This window comes from Sinocyclocheilus anshuiensis, unplaced genomic scaffold (assembly GCF_001515605.1).
Source record: "Sinocyclocheilus anshuiensis isolate Anshui unplaced genomic scaffold, SAMN03320099.WGS_v1.1 scaffold958, whole genome shotgun sequence".
NCBI lineage: Eukaryota > Metazoa > Chordata > Actinopteri > Cypriniformes > Cyprinidae > Sinocyclocheilus > Sinocyclocheilus anshuiensis.
In genome coordinates this window covers 616071-635889 of record NW_015539929.1, presented here as the reverse complement: position 1 = coordinate 635889, position 19819 = coordinate 616071, and the positions used below count along the sequence as shown (strand labels likewise).

The 19819-nt window shown below is 37.9% G+C and overlaps 1 protein-coding gene across 1 annotated transcript in view; it reads left to right on the top strand.

Moving 5' to 3' along the window:
- Positions 1–19819, top strand: part of ptprfa (protein tyrosine phosphatase receptor type Fa) — a 210893-nt gene that overhangs the window by 170369 nt on the left and 20705 nt on the right. The window contains exons 19-25 of the mRNA XM_016483884.1: positions 5623–5704; positions 7429–7647; positions 13361–13518; positions 14177–14188; positions 14693–14805; positions 18450–18482; positions 19072–19169. Of these exons, the coding sequence (XP_016339370.1) occupies positions 5623–5704; positions 7429–7647; positions 13361–13518; positions 14177–14188; positions 14693–14805; positions 18450–18482; positions 19072–19169 (715 nt within the window). The remainder of the gene's footprint in view (positions 1–5622; positions 5705–7428; positions 7648–13360; positions 13519–14176; positions 14189–14692; positions 14806–18449; positions 18483–19071; positions 19170–19819) is intronic.

Genomic DNA, 19819 nt, shown 5'->3' with positions numbered 1-19819 from the left:
GTACACGTAGCAAGGTGTATATATATATATATATATACATATATATACATACATATATAATACATATACATACACACACACATATATATATATATATACATATACACACATACATACATCTCTCTCTCTCTCTCTCTCTCGGTTGTCCATCGAATCCGATGACGACGTCCACGCCTTTATCGGTGAGATCTTTGATGGCTAAACAGTCCTATCCTGGACCCACACACTCGATTACAGGTGGGGCATATGTATGTAATGGTAGTAGTAATGGCAGTGGTGGCAGCCATGGCTGTATTTCTCCTGGCTCGCTTCTGCTGTCTTCTGATTGTCCTCTCCATCTCCAGCGTATGAACCCCATCTCTACACAGCTTTTGCCAGATGGTACGGTCAGCAGCAACATCCTCCAGGTCCTCGGGTCTGATCTTACACTTCTTCAAGATGTTCTTCATCTGATCCTTATATCGCTTCTTCGGCCCCCCAGCTGAACGTCGACCATGATGTAGCTGGCCGTATAGCACTCTGCGGGGCAGTCGACATGGGGGCATCCTTATCACGTGCCCCAACCACTGCAGCTGGCGCTGGGTGATCATGGCCTCAATACTTCTACAGTTGGTCTTTTTAAGTATTTCAGTGTGAGACACAAGATCACGCCAGGTAACTCCCAGAATGCGCTGAAGGCAGCTTATATGGAAGTGCTCTAGGGACCTGATGTGACGGCTGTAGGTTACCCAAGCTTCACAGGTATAGAGGAGGGTGGTGACACAGACCGCTTAGTATACGGCGACCTTTGTGGAGGGATGAAGATTCTTGTTGTGAAAGACTCTACGCCGAAGTCCCCCAAAGGCAACTGATGCCTGTTTAATGCGGCTCTGGATTTCGTTGTCGATGCCACAGTCCTCAGCGAGAATACTCCCCAGATATTTAAAAGATGGCACTACTGACAGCTGTTCATCCCCAACAGTGAAGGCAGGTAGTGTGGGTGGGACATTGGTACTCCATTGGCAAACCACTTCTGACTTGGTGGTGTTGACAGTGAGCCCCATCCTGCTATACTCCCTAACCGCCACAGCAAGGACAGTTTGAAGATCCTCTGGAGTATGGGCCACAAACTCCCAGAATGCGCTGAAGGCAGCTTATATGGAAGTGCTCTAGGGACCTGATGTGACGGCTGTAGGTTACCCAAGCTTCACAGCTATAGAGCAGGGTAGTAACACAGACCGCTTGGTATACGGCGACCTTTGTGGAGGGATGAAGATTCTTGTTGTGAAAGACTCTACGCTGAAGTCTCCCAAAGGCAACTGATGCCTGTTTAATGCGGCTCTGGATTTCGTTGTCGATGCCACAGTCCTCAGCGAGAATACTCCCCAGATATTTAAAAGATGGCACTACTGACAGCTGTTCATCCCCAACAGTGAAGGCAGGAAGTGTGGGTGGGACATTGGTACTCCATTGGCAAACCACTTCTGTCTTGGTGGTGTTGACAGTGAGCCCCATCCTGCCGTACGCCCTAACCGCCACAGCAAGGACAGTTTGAAGGTCCTCTGGAGTATGGGCCACAAAAGCACAGTCATCTGCATACTGCAGCTCCAGGACCCGCTCTCTACAGAGTTTTTTGGTTGCATGTAGCCTCCTAATATTAAAGAGGTTGCCATCTAGTCTGAAGTCTACTGCTATGCCACTGCTATTTTCAATCTTGTTGTGGAGAAGCTTGGTGATACACAGGAGGAAGATGTTAAAGAGCACTGGTGCTAGCACACACCCCTGCCTCACCCCTGTGCACACAAGGAAGGGCTCGGACTCTTGTCCGCCTATGGACACCCAAGCAGTCATCCCATCATGGAACTGGCGGAGGATGTTAACAAATTTATTGGGAAAGCCAAACCTGAGGAGTACATCCCATAAGAGCTCTCTTTGCACAGTGTCGAATGCTTTTGAGAGATTGACAAAGGCCATAAACATGTCCTGATGTTGCTCCCGGCACTTTTCCTGAAGCTGCCGGGCTGTGAAGATCATGTCGATCGTGCTCCTATTCTTCCTAAATCCACACTGCGATTCAGGCAGCATTGACTGACAACATTATGTGTGATGTTGTTAATACTACAGAATAGAGAATATTAGAGTCTATGAAGCATCACCTTGGCCAGGCAGGACCTTACCACCCACAGAAAGCAGTGATAGGCCCCTACTATTGCCGCAAATGGCCCTGTCACCCTTGTTCTTATAGATAACAGCAATATTTGCATCTCTCCATTGCTGTGGGATGTTCTCATCAGTCCAGGCCTTGGTGATGTACCGGTAGAGGGTGTGCATACATATGTACCTCCCCTCCTTCAGTAGCTCAGCAGGGATATTATCAGCGCCAGGGGACTTGTTCTTAAGGGAATGGACAGATGATAGAACCTCCTGAAAGGTTGGTGGCAGTCTGAGATCGTGGATGGGAGGAAGTTTTGGCAGTTTGTCTGCATCAGAATCCTGATTGAGCAGGGTGTCAAAATGTTCAGCCCACCTCAACAGGATACTATTTTGGTCCTTCAGAAGTGCTGTTTTCAGGAAAGTGACGCAGCGATTTGTTGGTCGGTAGATGGTTTTGACAGCATTATAGAAGTGTTAGACCATCTGCTGTTTTCAGGGAAGTGACGCAGCGATTTGTTGGTCCGTAGATGGTTTTGACAGCATTATAGAAGTTATACATGTCATTTTTATTGGCAAAAGACTGGATTTCATATGCCTTTTCAGTCCACCATTGATTCTGCATGGCCCGTATTTCCCTTTGCACTTTCCACCGGATTGCCTGCAAATGCTGTCTGGTCTTGGTGGATGAAGGGTTTTCTAAAGTTGCCCGGTGTGCTATGTGCATATCCTTAAGCAAGTTGTGGATGGTGTCTGAGTTATCGTCAAACCAATCTTGGTGGCTCCTGCTCTTATAGCCGATGGATTGGGCTACTGCCTCGTAGAGCACAGAGCTGACATAGGTCCACTGTTGTTCCATGGTGTTTTCTGAGCTCAGACAAGGTTCCGACTCCCTTAGTTTCTCATCTAGGAGACGTCGAAACTCATTTCTTGCTTCTGTGTTTCCCAAGCGGTTACAATTTAGCTTCTTTTTGTTGGGTTTTTGCAGCCGCAAGGGGGGGCGCACTTTCATATGGAGCTTGGCCACAATCATACAATGGTCTGTCCAGCACTCTGCACCTCTAAAAACTATAACAAACAAATTCTAAAACTAGAAAGGCAGCTAGCCATAAAACTTGTTTAACCTAGCTAACATACGATTTTATTTTCTCAATAGGCTACTGGCCAACATTAACTACTAACACCTGAACAAAATGTCACATTAGTTAACTTAATGTTAATACAAGATAAGCGTTGCTCGTTAAAAGTCATTTTAATTTGGTAATTCAATAAGCTGACAAAAGTCGTTTGAAACGACAGTGCAGTTTACAATAGTAAAGTTTGTTACTGCTATGTTGACGGGTAAATGTTACTAGGTTAAACTGGTGTGAAAAAATGTTGACACAAACACACAGACAAACGTACATATATTTTTTACCTTGCTTATTGGTCTTATTCTCTCGTAGGTGCATCGACACACAGTGCAGATGTTCTCCGGAACTCTTCCACTCTTGCTTGTTCATCCCCGGGCAAAACCCATGGCGCGACTCGGCAAAAGACAATATAGAACCCTTTATACTATCTACAGTGGATGCGGACAGTAAAGTGATGCCGCGGTATATTTCTGACGTACAGATGTACTCCAAGCGCTCGGCTGTTTCTGATACGAAGGACAAACGGATTTTCCAATCATTACACGCGATGTAACATCCAGTGTAGTCAGCCCCAAGCTGTTGCGGCGTTGTAGACACAGTGTAAGTCAAATCTTGTCAATTCAAATGTGAGAAATGAGGAAAATAAAGCAACCTCAATAGAATGGCGCCAAAGAGGCCATTACGGCAAATACAGTAGTATACAGCAATTTTAAAAAATACAGTAAGTCACTGTATGTGAGGTTTGACGTCACAGAAAATTCCCATGATGCAAAGGATATTACAGTTACTTACTGTAAAGCGAATTTGCAGTATTATCCTGGGTGATATACAGTAAATAACTGTAGAAATTACAGAAATGTCTAACAGTGTACATTACTGTACATACATTGCTTGTAGCCTACATTAAGTGCTTTGACAATAAACAGAGAAAAAAAAAAGTAATGTTTTCTTTTGCATTTACTGACATTTGATGTCAAAGTAAAAGCAACCATAATCATTACTGTTTATCTAATGCAGCAGTGTTAGCACTTATTCCTCATTGTTTATCTTAAAACAGCTCAGAGATTAAATGTGTCGGCTCTCAGGCGATGTTTGCAGGAGTCTCAGAGTTCAGCCAGCGCACGTAGACAAGAATCCTGTTCCTCTTTGGGCAAATATTGGACCGTTGTGTTTTAGCAAGACTGAGGCTGAAGGTTAATACTCAAACACTTCCCATCCCAGCTCACAGGAGCGTCTCACACGGGTTTAGTTCACTGCAGCGAGCTGGATTTGGTGTAATGCGGTGCAGTCTGAGCCAACTGAACGCTGCCCGCAGGATCGGTTCTGACCAAAGACAGCACAGAAATGCTTTAATTAGAAACTACCAGACGTATTTCCTCATCAAAGCCCGAGCGAGATTGTTAGCGGCAGTTACATCAGACGTTATAGACATCACACATATCAAACAATGCTCTTGCTTGGGCCTGACATGAGAGTGTGGGAATTACTCAGCCGATAATTGGGTTTCAAGTGTTTGTTTCAGTCATTGAACGAGCCACAGGCTGCATGGCTGTCACAGATTCATTTAAAAATGCAATCAGTGGTGTAATGCCCAACCAGACTGTTTCATCACAAACAAACACGCTGAACCTGTGATAAAGCGCAGCTAGAAAGGTTTGTGAACTCCAGAATCTGTCTTCATCAGAGATGAAGAGGGTCATGCTTTTCATTATCAAGTTCTGTTGTGTGTGAAACGGGTCTAACTTATGAACAACATCGTTTGAGTCGTGTAGTGATGACCTAAGGTGTGACAGTAATGAATAAATAGTGAATAAACACAATCATTTAAAAGATTTTCTTTTATTTAGCAAGAATGCATTCAGTTGATCAAAAGTGACAGTAAAGACATTTATAATGTTACAGAATATTTCTATTTCAGATAAATGCTGTTCTTTTGAACGTTCTGTTCATCAAAGAATCTTAAAAAATCAGGATTTCCACAAAAGTATGAAGCAGCACAACTGTTTTCAACATTGATAATAATCAGAAATGTTTCTTGAGCAGCAAATCAGTATATTAGAATGATTTCTGGAGGATCATGTGACACTGAAGACTGGAGTAATGATGCTGAAATTCAGATTTGATCACATAAATTTCTTTTTTTAAATATATTCACATAGAAAACAGTTTTTTTATTGTAATAATAGTTCACAATATTACTAATTTTACTGTAATTTTGATCAAATAAATGCAGCTTTGGTGAGCAGAAGAGCCTTCTTTCAAAAACATTAAAAAAATCTGCCTGACTCCAAACTATATATGCATGGTAAGGAAAAATTGATCATATTGTTAATGACTTGTTTCTTTGTTTTCCTCTTAGTTGGTTTTATATAGTGGTGGTGCCAGTAACTACATCCACTCTACGCCGTTGGGAAAACCCAGAGGATATGGATCTGGATGAGGTGAGTTTGTGATGATCATATAAAAATAACATAAACAGATGTTTCACACTCTGTTAGCTTATTTATGTTATGAACATACATCACTATGATGCAACTATTTTGTTGTTCCACTTGTTATTTTTCACGTCTCTCAGTTCTTCTGCATCTGTGCATCAGCTGTTGAGACACACAGGCACTTTGAGGACTCTTAAAATGCTTCTCTTGGCATTTTTGCGTTTTTGTTATTACTACTAAGCTTTCGGGCTCCAGCATAATTCTGCTTTCTCATGAGTTTGCTTGCTCTCAATAAACTATCGTCTGCAAATTAGGGGAAACTTTTAAGGTGCTGCCTACTGAATATCAAAATGCAGTGGCGCTGTAAAAATCACAATGGTGTCACCAGCGTTTTGAAACAGCCCGTTTTCACGCAGCCGTTCTCCCCCGAGTTGCCCCTTATTTATGAGCGTTGCCGAGTCAAATGAGAGGTGTATTATTGGATCGCGTGTTGTGCTGGTGTTTATCACTGCACTGATATTATACTCGCTGCAGTCCTCGTTCTCTCTGCTGCTAGACTCCATTTGTTCAGCTGAAATCCTGTGCCCTTGGATTTGATTCAGTCTTCACCAAATGTGCTTTACTAAAGCTAAAGAGGCAGCGGTCTGTTGGTTATTATGGTAGTGGGGAGAAAGAAAAAGAGAGAAAGAGTGAGGGATGGAGAAACAGGGGAAGTGGTCTATAAAGAGACAGATAAAGGTACCAGAGAAAGAGTGTGTGTGTCATTTTGAATTAATGATGCCTGAGATTGAAGCACCTGAGGCTGATATCTGACCTCTGACCTCTGGGTCACAGTCCAGCTGTTTCATGGACTGAAAGTGCCAATCAGCACAGACCTAGAGGACTGCTGGCCAGTATATAAATTGTTCAAAAGTTTGAGGGTGGGTGGCATTGTTTAATGTTTTTGAAAGAGGTTTCTCACCCAAGCTGCACTTATTTGATCAAAAATACAGTAAAAACAGCAAAATTGTGAAATATTATTACAATTAAAAACAACTGTTTTCTATTGTAATATGTTTTAAAATGTAATTTATTCCTGTGATCAAAGCTGAATTTTCAGCATCATTCAGTGTCTTCAGTGATCCTTCAGTCTTCAGTGTCACATGATCCTTCAGAAATTATTCTAATATGCTGATTTGCTGCTCAAGAAACATTTCTTATTAATAATATAATGTTGAAAACCGCTGTGCTGCTTCATAATTTTATGGAAACTGATACATTTTTTCAGAATTCTTTTATGAATAGAAAGTTCCAAAGAACAGCATTTTTTAATAGAAATCTCAATAGAAAAATTTAAATGTCTTTACTGTCACTTTTGATCAAATTAATCCATTTACATATATTTATATAACTGCAATCATTTTGAAGTATTTAAAATGAACCTGCAGTGTGGCCCTAATGTGTCTTTTTAATATGCATTTAATTGAATCTAGTTAAATAAATTAGTATTTATTTTAGTATCAATCTTTCTTCTGTTCATTTAGTCAAAAATGGGTTGAAAAACGTCTCTTGATTAATCCAATTTGCCCCAAAATTTGACATCATTTAGCACCTTAGAAAACTTGTATACGAAGGTTGTATAAACATTCATGTCAGTGGCTTTATGCATGAAGGATGCTTTTTTACCAGTATATCACTGTTTGTCATTTTACTGATGTGCTTCATGTGATGTGTTCTCTGTGATTTATCAGCTATTGGGCAGTAATGGAGACTCAGGTGTAAGAAAGAGGAGGAGGAGGAGACAAACTCAGGACTTCCTGTGGCCTTACATCGCTGCCAAGCTGGAGAATCTTCCAGAAACCTTTGTGTTAGGAGACGAGAAAACCTACAGCGGCTTCCATAACAAACCTCTGCCTGGACAGCAGCAGTATCGCACGTTTATATTGGCAGCACTGAAGGACCGGGACTCGGTGAGTCACACACACACACACACACACACACACTGGTTTCTGAGTTTTATGGGTTCATTCCATAGACAAAATGGTTTTTATACTGTACAAACTGTATTTTCTATCACCTTACCTAACCCTACCGCTAAACCAACCCCTCACAAAAAAAAAAAAAACTTTCTGCATTTTAGACATTAGACTCACAAAACTTAATTCTGTATGATTTATAAGCTGGTTTTTTTATGGGGGCGTACAAAATGACCCCACAAGGACAACATTTACTGGTATTACTATAATACTTTTGGTCCCCATAAAGTAGGGAATAACAGGTGCATGCAGACACAGATGTACACATGTGAGACTATATGTATAAATATAAATATAACTATATATAAACCTTTAATTATTTCAGCTAGTTGCCAAGGTAACATTTCTCATTTAGTTTAACTTTATGTACTAAAATAACTAAATTTACAAAATAACTGTGTACTCAAACTGAAACTGAAATAAAAAATAATATAAACTACAAATGACACACATCAAAATTACTAAAACTGTAGCTAAAATTAAAATAGGAAATCTAAAAATACAAACTAATTCAAAATATTAAAAAATATAATAATAATATTAATACTGCAATATATATATAGAAGATTTTTTTTTCTTGTTTTAAGCAAAAAGTAACTAGATTTTTCCTTTTTTTTTTCTTTTTTTTTAGAAAACAAGACTTAATATCTTAAGTAATTTTGCTTCCCAAGTAAATGTATCTTGATTTAAGAATGTTTAGATATTTGTACTGTCACCAATCATTTTTTGCATCTCAGTGATTCTAAAACACCCATCTGACCTACAGTATATTCAATCTGATTTTTCTTTTCAAATCTTAAATTTAAATCTTAAAATAGAAATAATGAAAGGAGAGGATCAGAGAAGAAAAAAAATTTGAAGATGAGAGGGTCTTGTGAAAGAACAGTCTGCGGTGGGCTGGTAAACAGACTAGCGGGTGTGAAATTGGATGAAAGAGGTCAACTGCAAAACTACCGCAGCACTTAAAGAAAAACAGATTAGAGGAGGAGGAGATGAAAGAAAGAAGGAGAAAGAGACATCACAGAAAGAGCTTTAGAAAGAGCTTTATTGCCAAGTATGTTTGCACATACAAGGAATTTGTTATAGTGTCACAAGCTTCCAGTACACGGAGACAACAACAACACACAGATAATAAAAATGAGTTGTGAATAAAATATACATGCATAAATATAAACCACAAAAAAAGAATAAATTGTATGTACAGGTGTGCTATAGATGGAATAGGAATAGAATAAAATAAAATAAGTTGTAGGGATGTACTAGGGTTTAGGGTGATAAATAAGTATAAGGTTATTGCACATACTGTACTTTAATTGCACAATGGGAGAATATTAACTGTTCATGAAGTAGATTGCCTGGGGAAAGAAACTGTTCTTGTGCCTGACTGTCCTAGTGGGGAGAGGACACAACCCTGAGGGGTGCCAGTGCTGGTGGTGCGGTTGTTGGATGTGAATTTACCAATTCTCACTAGCTGTTGCCTATCTGTCAGAAAGACATGAAGGACTGTGGCAGATCAGCAGAGAGTGTGACGGCGGAGAAGAGAGAGATGCTATCATTAATGCTGGAGAGAGAGACCTGAGCGTTCAAGATGAAGAGATGGAGAAGACGTGAAGGAGAAATCAAAACACACTTGAATGTGCATCAGTAATTAGTGGCTGGAGTCAGTCAGAGATGCATGACTCACGCTGTGGGATGTGCTTCCGTCTAAGGTAGTGCCAATTAAATTGATCACTGTGAAAGTTTCCCACTGACAGATTCCCACAGCGCTTCTAGCCGCTCTCTCTCTCCGCTCAGAGTTTCTCTCTCAATCCTGTTGCAGAGAGAGACAGAGGTGATGATCATAATAACCTGACAGATCTAGAGCCCTGTGACTGTTGCCAAAATGTGCAATCGTGGAATCCAATCATTAAAGTGCCACAGAAGACTCCAATTGTGATGCAGACTAGTGTCTGTGATTATTTAACCACAGAAGACTGCTATTGAAATATCATGAAAGTCTGCATGTTCTGCCTGTCTCTGTGTGACCGAGCACTGCAGTTTTGTCTACTGCACATACTGAAGCACACGTGATGCTCTGGTGTGACATGAACACAGGAACTTCATCTCCAGAGCTGCTCCGAGAGTCACTTCACTTGAGAAACACAGACAGACAGAACCTTAAAGGTCTTCACAACAAACCACCAAAATAAAAGAAATATGTAAATATAAACATACTTAGCAAAGTAGTAGTAGTAATTTAGTAGCATTTTGTTCTCATAGGTTAAAATGTTGTTTTTAAAAGTTAAATTAATTATTAAATTGTTACATAATTTTTTTTCATTTGATTGATTAGATGTGATCTTTGCTGATTAAATGTTAATTAAATCATTAATACGGAATCCAGAAAAATTAAAGCAGAAAACATTTCATTGTTTTCTTGTTGTTCCATCAGTGTTATGGACATGTCTGAAACAGAAGTGAGCTGTCTTGCTTCCCACTGAGTCAATGACTTAGAGGCCATTCACAAAGAATACGCTTCTGCTTTGAAAAACACAAGACACTGGCAGTGGAATTGGGAAAAACACAAGGTCTCGATACAGGTTTTTTAAAAGCTGAACTTATTTTAACTTGAGCGCTATGTTTTTAGAACAGCGTGTCGAGGGAGAGATGCAATGCTCAAACACATCCGTCTAGTGGGTTTACATAGAAAAACTATGGAAAAGTAGCATACTGGAATGGACAAACACATTCTGTGTGAACCAGCCCTTAAAAGACTTTTTTAAATATGAAGGGTTGCAAAAGTGTTGCCAGGAGGTTTCGTACTGTCTCAAGGCTAAAAAAAAAAAAATCTGTTCAGTCTGGAAAGAGTTGGTGGACATGCATTTAAGATGATTTATAGCCTGAAAGTTGATCCATTTAGTTTTATGATGTGCCGTGCACATTAGCACACTCGCCCGTCCCTCTGAGCAAACAACTTCATCAAGATTACAGCGCAATGAGTGCTCATCCAGTCATCACAGCTTTTTCATTTCTTACATAATTGCATGAAAGATGAACTTGGAGTCATTGGCTTTGTGAAAGAAGTGTTTTTTTCTTTGGATAAATGCTAAGGAACGAATGGAAAGCAGCCAATCAGGATGCACACAAAAGCTCATTCAGAGTGAATGCTAGATTAATTTGACACAAACTAAACAGTACAATTTACCGTACTGTTGTGTTTCTTAGTGTCAATCATTCAGCCAATCATTCCCCAAAAACATTCCTGTGGACAAAAAAAAAAATAATAAAACAGTGAACTAAGACATAAAACCTGTTTAATTTAATTTCTCATATATTCCTCCTCCTACATTAAATCAGAGAGTCTCATGGAGAATCTCACACATGTATCTGGGAGTTTCAGAAGATATCTCAACAATGTCTCAGTCTGTGCTCAAATTTGTCTGTAGCTTAGAAATATAGATCTCTGTATAAACTTGATTGATAAATGGTCTTAGCTGCTCCACATTTCATTTTATAGCTCTATTTTTATACTGTATGTCAACTATAGACTCATTTGCATCTGATTTTATGTATTAAAAAAGTCTCCTGAGCGATGCAAGAGCAGCTACTGAGAAATGAAAAATTCCCTTTGGTTTTTCCTCACAGATGTGTCAAATTAGATATGGCATATGTTTTCTAATCTGTGTTTATATTGAGATAAAACTTATCTATAGTGATAGTTGATTAAATTAATATAACTATATATTAAAACATATAGATGAACTATATAGTGATAGTTGATTAAAATGAAAAATCTGTCATCATTTACTCACCATTATGCACTGCAAAAATAATTTTGAATCATTTAAATTTAAATGTTTAATTATTTTTCTGGAAAAAAAAGTCAAAATTAAGTATGTTGATGCTAAAAACAAGTAAAACTTTTTTTCATAAAGTTGATTATTTTTTAACCCACTGGCAATTTTTTTTTATTGTTTTAAGCATAAAATTTAACTTAATTGTTTAACTTATTTCTTTATTTATTTATTTTTAAACAAGGCTTAATACTTTAAATCATTTTCTGTCTCAAGTAAATGTATCTTGATTAAAGAAAGTTTAGATATTTATACTGGAAAGTAGGAAAGTGTGTTTTTCCAAACCTTTAAGACTTTCTTTCCTCTGCAGACATGAAAGAAGGTATTTTGCGAAATGTCTATATATAAAGGATGAGACGGTTTTCATTTTTGGGTGAACTGTGGGTTTGTGCGCTGAGACTCCTCTGAGATTCTGTGTTTGTGCTGCGCTGCTGTAAATGAGTTCTGGGCAGTGATGGTTTCTGTGGTTCCTGGTGTCGCTTCCGGAGGAAATGCAGAAGGTGTAGCACTGATGGGATTTGATTGATGATGCGTATCCTCCGCTTCTCAGCGGGTTGGAAGAGGTTACCCCTCCCTCAGCCCTTTCTCTCGCTCTCACTCTCCCTCTATCTTCCTGTTTCCATCCCTCTTTCTCCTGCGCCCCGCTGTGCTGTCTAAAAGGTGTTACTAAGACGATTAGTTGCCAGCGTCTGTGGAAGGAGCCTGACTTCTGTGCTACTTTGAAGATGTGAAGGTTTTCCTCCTGCTCTGCTCAAACACAAATACAAAGATTTTTCACTTTGCATGTGATCACTGAATGTCATTAAACACTGCATTCAGGCTGACAGTGTTGACACGCATATTGGCTATCTCATGAAAAACACCTACAAAATTCAACCTTTAGCATTTTTATAGATGGCATAGACAACATTAAGACAACATCTATTGCAACATTTTTGCTTGATCTCTGTCACATCCTCTAACACATCCTATAAAGCCTGTATGATGCATTACAATAATGTTTATAGTGTCATTTTAAGTATTCACTATAGTTTTATAGACATATATAATTATATAAACATGTAATTTATATCCATTTTCCATGTGTATGAATTTCTACAGTATATATATATTTGTGTGTGTGTGTGTGTGTGTGTGTGTGTCTGTGTGTGTGTATTTAGTCAAATATGCATGCTTATACTGTATAGATGAGTTTTAACCAGATGATAAAGAAAAAGCAAATATTTACTCAAATACACTAATAAACACTTACAAAAAAAAGATAAACGTTAAAAATACAAAATATTTTAACAATTAAATTACTGAAATATTAAATTACAAATAAATATTTGAGGTCAAAGTTTTATCAAAAAATAAATAAATAAATAAACAAAAATTACAAAGAGAATCCATGATTCTAAACAAACATTTGAAAGAACCCAAATTTTAGAGAGTTTTCATTTACAGGGTTTCCCAAACTGGGATTTGTGAGTTTATGAAAACCTAACAATTAAATCATAAAATACTAGATTTATTTGCATGTCATGTGACCATTAACCAACATCAGAGAACATGCACATGCAAATGTGTTTTTCAATTATTGAAATATTAAATTAAAAATAAATACTTGAGGTCAAAGGGATTTGACTGGCAAAAACGCTTGATTTAATGTATTTTATTACTGCATACTTCCCTTACTTCTATTTGTATTATGTCATAGTTTTGATAACTTTAATGTTGAAATGTGCAAAGTAGTCATAATAAAGAATATGTATGAATGTCTTTTGAGTAATTCTTGTCCTTTCTCCATCCTCTCTTCCTTTCTGTATCATAAGATGTTCACGGTGAGCCCTTACTCTGATCCCATGATGGTGAAGCTCCACAGCGGGATGTCCCGTCACGTTGAGGACCCAGAGATGCTGTGGGTGATGGGACCAGTGCTGGCCGTCATCCTCATCATCATCATCGTCATCACCATCCTGCTCTTCAAGAGGTACTATTACTTTACTGAAAAATACAATCATTCATCCAGCACTGAGATTGCATGTATTGCATTCTGCTTAAGTGACCATATTTTCTTTTTCGCCGTGCGTAGCAAACTGGAGTTTACTGCACTTTCTCCTGTCAGATATAAATAGCCGGTCTCTCTCAGAGACATTGCTGACTCAATGTAAGAGCAGAAAATCAAAAAGTCAAGAAATCTTACTTCACAATGACAGTCAGCAATTTAACAGTTTCTTTTTTCCTGAACACTTTCACAGAACTTTAATTATCAAATAATGGGAATATATTTTTGAACTAGACTGCAGAAATGATATTTTATAACACACCTACTGTACCAAAAATCTGATCTCCCCAAATTACGTCCGAGTCTCAGATAAAATGTGCCCCTCTTCTCAATTATGACCAAATCCATTCGGCCTTATTGAAGAGTGCAGGAGAATCAAATGCCTAGAGTTCAGGTTAGATGTCTGTTGAGTGAAAATAAAACTCATTTTGCAAATGTCAGCTCGAATCGGAGCTCATTAGTAGCAATGGCATTTCCACATTTCTGACAAACTCGCCCTACACACAGCGTCTGTACCGTTTTCTTCCTGTGACATTTTCTCTTTTCTCTCCTCTGCTTCTTCGTCTCTTTCTGTGGGATGCAGCAAACAGGAGAGGTGGGTATCGAGCGGCTCTCTTTGATCCGATAATAAACGCTTGTTTGTGTTTGGTGTTTAATGAGAGGCAATTGAAGAGTTTAATTGAGCTCAGATTAGTGCTGCTGCTCTCTAACACATACTGACACACGGGAAATATCAGTAACACTTTACTGTAAAGTCCTATTAGTTAACATCAGTTAATGCATTACAATAACTAACCATGAGCATTTGTTAATGTTAGTTAATAAAATGCAATTATTCACTGTTCACGTTAGCTCAGGTCCATTAAATAATATTAACAGATACAACTATTAATTTTAATAGAGTATTAGTAAATATTGAAAGTAACATTAACTAGGATTAATAAATGCTTTGGAACGTCAGTTCATGTTAACTAATTCTAATGTTTAACCAAATGAACTTTATTGTAAAGTGTTACAGAAATATCTTACGTATTTACACATCCACCTGATCTCTGTGTGTTTGTATGCTCATGTTTGATGTCATTTCCTGTCTGCACAGGAAGCGCTCCTCGCCCTCGGCTAAAGATGAGCACTCGGCTGGAGTTAAAGATCACTTACTGGCCCACTCCTCTGACCCCGTAGAAATGAGGAGGCTCAACTATCAAACGCAAGGTACGTCATGATGGACGCTTTTCATGGACTTCTATTGTTTTAACATCAAAGTAATGAGTTACAAACAGCTCATCACATTTATAACACACACAGAGCTGTGTTTGAAGCCAGTGTGACTTTCCATGTGTTGCCTCCTGAAGGGCCATTCTTGAAAACTTGAGCGGCTCACTTGAAATTCACTATTTAAAAAAAAAGTGTCAGTGTTTCTAGTATTACAGAATGGCAAATTGGTGGCTGCATATTTTACAGCTTATAACCATATATGTGACCCTAGAGCACAAAATCAGTCTTAAGTTGCTGGGGTATATTTGTAGCAATAGCCAAAAATACATTGTATGGGTCAAAATTATTGATTTTTATTTTATGCCAAAAATCATTAGGATATTAAGTAAAGATCATGTTCTATGAAGATATTTTTTAAATTTCCAACTGTAAATATATCAAAATTTAATTTTTAATTAGTAATATGCATTGGTAAGAACTTCATTTGGACAACTTTAAAGGCGATTTTCTAAATATTTTGATTTTTTTGCACCCTCAGATTCCAGATTTTCAAATAGTTGTATCTCAGCCAAATATTGTCCTATCCTAAAAAACCATACATCAATGGAAAGCTTATTTATTCAGCTTTGAGCTGATGTATAAATCTCAATTTTAAAAAATGGACCCTTATGACTGGTCCAGGGTCACATATTAGCCATATTAAAATGTGCTTTGTACCTTATAATATACAGCAACCAGTAGATTTTTATAATAATTCGGGTGGAATAGAAATCCATGATGAATAAGAGTGGCCTGTCTCTAAATATGGCTAATACAGAGTTATTATAGTTAACTAAAACTAAAACCATAAAAAATTGTTACTTGAAATAAAATAAACTGAAATTCATAAATAAATAAATAAACCTTTTATTTTAGCTAGTTGCCAAAGCAACATTTCTCACTTGATGTACTAAAATAACTAAATCTAAATAGAAATAAAATAAATTTTAAAAAACAATATAGACGTTTTAAAAAATAAATTAAGCTAACAATAGCTAATAACAATTACAAAAACATAACAAATTAACTAAAACTTTAACAAAAAAAAAAAATAATAATAATAAATTAATAAAAATTCTGATTATACTAATATGGTAGTAAAATAGTAGTAATGGTAGTAAAATAGTAGTAAATAGTAAAACACTGGATGGTCCACAGGGTTTACAGTGTAGAGGTTCATATTAGCCTAGTTTCTAACACTCCATTAAGCATAAGGAAAGACAGCACCCACAAAGATTGGGTAAAATAGTCAATTTTTAATGGTATTGAACTATTTTATTCATACCTTTCTATACTGACTGGACTATCACAGGCATTTCTTTTCACCTGTCCATCATCTTTGAATATGCATTCTGAGATCCTTGAAGGATGCATGCGGTACTGCCTCAGAACGAGGTCTGAAGAGTCATGATACTGCACCCTTCTGTGATACCTTAAAATGCTCACTAGGTTTTGCAACAGAGTGTCTTTAGAAAACGAATCAGTTTGGGGTTGTTTGGATGTAGGCCTCAGAAAGAGAGACAGAACTGTTCACTGGATTTATGGATGTCAGGTTCAGCTGGAGCTTCGGTGTGAAGACAAAACATTATTCACAGAGCCGCACTGTCAGGTGAAGGACACACTGAGGAGCAGAACCTGCCAGCTAATCTCAAACTACACACACACACACACACACACACACACACACACATAGCGGCATCACATCCTATTGCTTCATTTGGTTTAGACTGAGCTTTGAACTTGATGGATAGAATTAAACAGGATGATTCACTGGAGAAAATCCTTCTCTTTCTCGCTCTTTTCAATCCATATTTTGCACTTCTCCCTCTGTCTCTTTCTATTTTTCTCTCTTTCTCTCTCTCTCTCTCTCAGGGGAAATTTCTGAATGCTCAGACATTTTGCTGACTTCAATAAAAATCTGCTTTTGCTTCAGTTGCAAAGTGACTCGTGTTCTTATGTCAGATTGTTGGGCTGCAAGCGCATGCTCGACTGATGCGCAATCTTTCTCATGGCGAAACTGGGAGAAATATTCATGCTCAACTTCCATGCCATGGAAATTGATTTTCCTTGCTTGTGAATCTTCAAATGAGGAACCAGACTACCAGTGTTGTTGTTTTGTTTACTTGTGAAAGTTCAGAATTTGTGCTTCAGGACACTCTGAAAATGTAAAAATGGCTTACCTCACAGATAAAGGCTGTTTGTATTGAAGATAAATGTTTGATGTTTCAGGCGCTGTTTAAAGACGTGCAAACTATATTTATATTAACTATATATTCCAGCGCCTCGTTCATACTTTGGTCTGAGTCATAACAGTGATACACAAGGTGTAATTTAAACATCCTGTTGTGTTTTGACATGCTGAAAGCCAGTCCTTGATTTCTGAACCGAGAGCTTTCATGTGAATTAAAGGAAAACAAAGTGCCTTTCAATTGTGAGATTGCAGTGATTTGATTCATTCTTTGGAAGGTTGATGTAGAAATTGACCTTATTTACACTACAGCTCAAGAGTTTAGGGTAGGTACATTGTTTTAAAGAAATTAATACTTTTATTTAGCAAGGATGCATTAAATTGATCAAAAGTGACAGTGAAGACATTTATAATGTTGCAAAAGATTTGATTCTAATAAATGCTGTTCTTTCAAACGTTCTATTTATTAAAGAATCCTGAAAATAAAGTGTCACGTTTTCCACAAAAATATAAAGCTGCTGTTTTCAACAGTGATGATAATCAGAAATGTTTCTTGAGCAGCAAATCAGTGTATTATAATGATTTCTGAAAAATCATGTGACACTGAAGACTGGAGTAATGATGCTGAAAATTCAGGTTTCATCACAGGAATAAATTACATTTTGAAATATATTCAAATTCAAAACAATTATTTGGAATTGTAAAAATATTTTACAGTATTACTGTTTTTACTGTACTTTTGATCAAATAAATGCAGCCTAGATCAGTAATTTCTTTCAAAAACATTAAAAATGTCAAATTTTGAATATTTACTTAATAAATAGCTCTGGTCATGTTATGCATTAAATGTTATTTAAACATAGCAAGTTCTACTGAAACTTGCTACTGCCAATACATCCACAGACATGCTGCTGTGAGCATGTAAGAAATACTGTTGCTGCACATAAAACACATATAAAATAACCCCTATATATAATATACAGTATTTCAAATTACCTGTTGCAGATCTACACAGGTGGAGCTGGGGAAGGTGGAGGGTTTTGAAGCACACTGCAACTGCTACAGCAAGCACTAGCCGAGTATTTGAATGTTGAGCAGCAAGCTCATTGGCTGCTGATGTGAAAGAAACCAATCATCTGTGCCATGTGAATAATGATGTGATTATATCAGATTGAGTTGAATGTGCCATCTTGAGTTTCATGACAGAACTTTGTATTTGCACTGAATATTTTGTTTCACTCAGAAATATGTCATATTACATAAGTTAAATATGTAGGGAAAGCGGTTTCATGTTGTCTTCTGCTCCTCATGGGTGTTTCTTTTGCTCTTTCTGCACATACTCTGTCTCTTTTCCTCTTCCTCTCTCTTCTGTAAGTGACATATATCACAGTCCCTCCTCATCTTCTCTCTGCAGGTTCCAGTGCCTTCAGCTGCCCCACTACTTCAAGTTAGTTTCTCTCTTGCGTTCCTGTGTGAACGTTCACTACCTTCATCTCTATGCTCCTCCTCCCTGTCCATCAAGACCAAAGCCACGCCCCCTCCACCACTTTGGCTGCTCTGAGTTAAAGCTTCACCATCTCTCACGTCCTTTCCACAGGATGTCCGTCTCAAACATCTCAGTTGAGCAGATGTGGGATGGGAGGGAAAACAATCTGTGTTTTTAAATGTGTGCTCAGGTTGTAGTCCTTCTGTGTAATATGCCAGTGTCATTTACATGCCATTTTGATTGTACAGAACAGCTCACGCCACCTTGCTATTGACCCGGAAGCGGTTCATATTTCAGCCAATGAGCATGTCCGTTCACCGCTTACATCACTGCCGTTAGTCTTAGCACATAGCATGGTGCTAAAAGCTTAGTGCTTTCTCCTTCACCTTCTATTTCTCTCATGCTTTGGGTTGTTTTCATGTGTGCCCATCTTCCAAAAGCCTAAAAACTGTGTGAACCAAAGTGTGTTTGTTCCTCAGTTCAGCCAACCAAAACCAAACAGGCCAATAGAAATCTCTGCTATCAGTTCGTCCTCTCTTTCTCCCTGCAGGAATGCGGGAACACCCTCCAGTTTCTGTCTGTGCTTTGGCTGACCACATCGAGCGGCTGAAAGCCAACGACGGCCTACGCTTCTCACAGGAATATGAGGTAACTCTTCCCTAATCACGTCAGAGTGTCCGTCTAAACAACCTTGAAGAGAATTGTCCTCACTACCTTCTGTTAAAGCCACCAAGGGATAATTGCTTGACGTCCTAAAAACATCAGCAATTTACATAAATATGTCTGCAAGTTAGATAAATCAGGACAATGAGGGGAGGACAACACATCCATAATGGATAACTTCTGCAGCTGGAAAACACTTGCACTTTTTCTGGCCTACATCTGCATGTGTGGAACATGTAAATTGTACGACAGGACACTGAAGATAAGAGTAAAGGAGACAGTGGATTTATTATGGCTGAACATTTAAAGCAGATCAGTTATAAATAGAGCTCCAAAATGCAGTTCTGGGGAAGCACATTCATTTAGGCAAGGCAAGGCAAGTTTATTTATATAGCACATTTCATACACAATGGTAATTCAAAGTGCTTTACATAAAAGAAAGTAAAATAATCATAAAAAATAATCACAACAATAAAACAAGGAATTTAAAAACATTGAAAATTAATTAAAAATGTATTTAAAATGAATTTAAAACAGTTGAAAATAGAAAATGATTATACATAAAATACAGTGCAATCAGTTCGGACGTCGCACAGTGCTCATTCAATAAATGCACAGCTAAACAGATGAGTTTT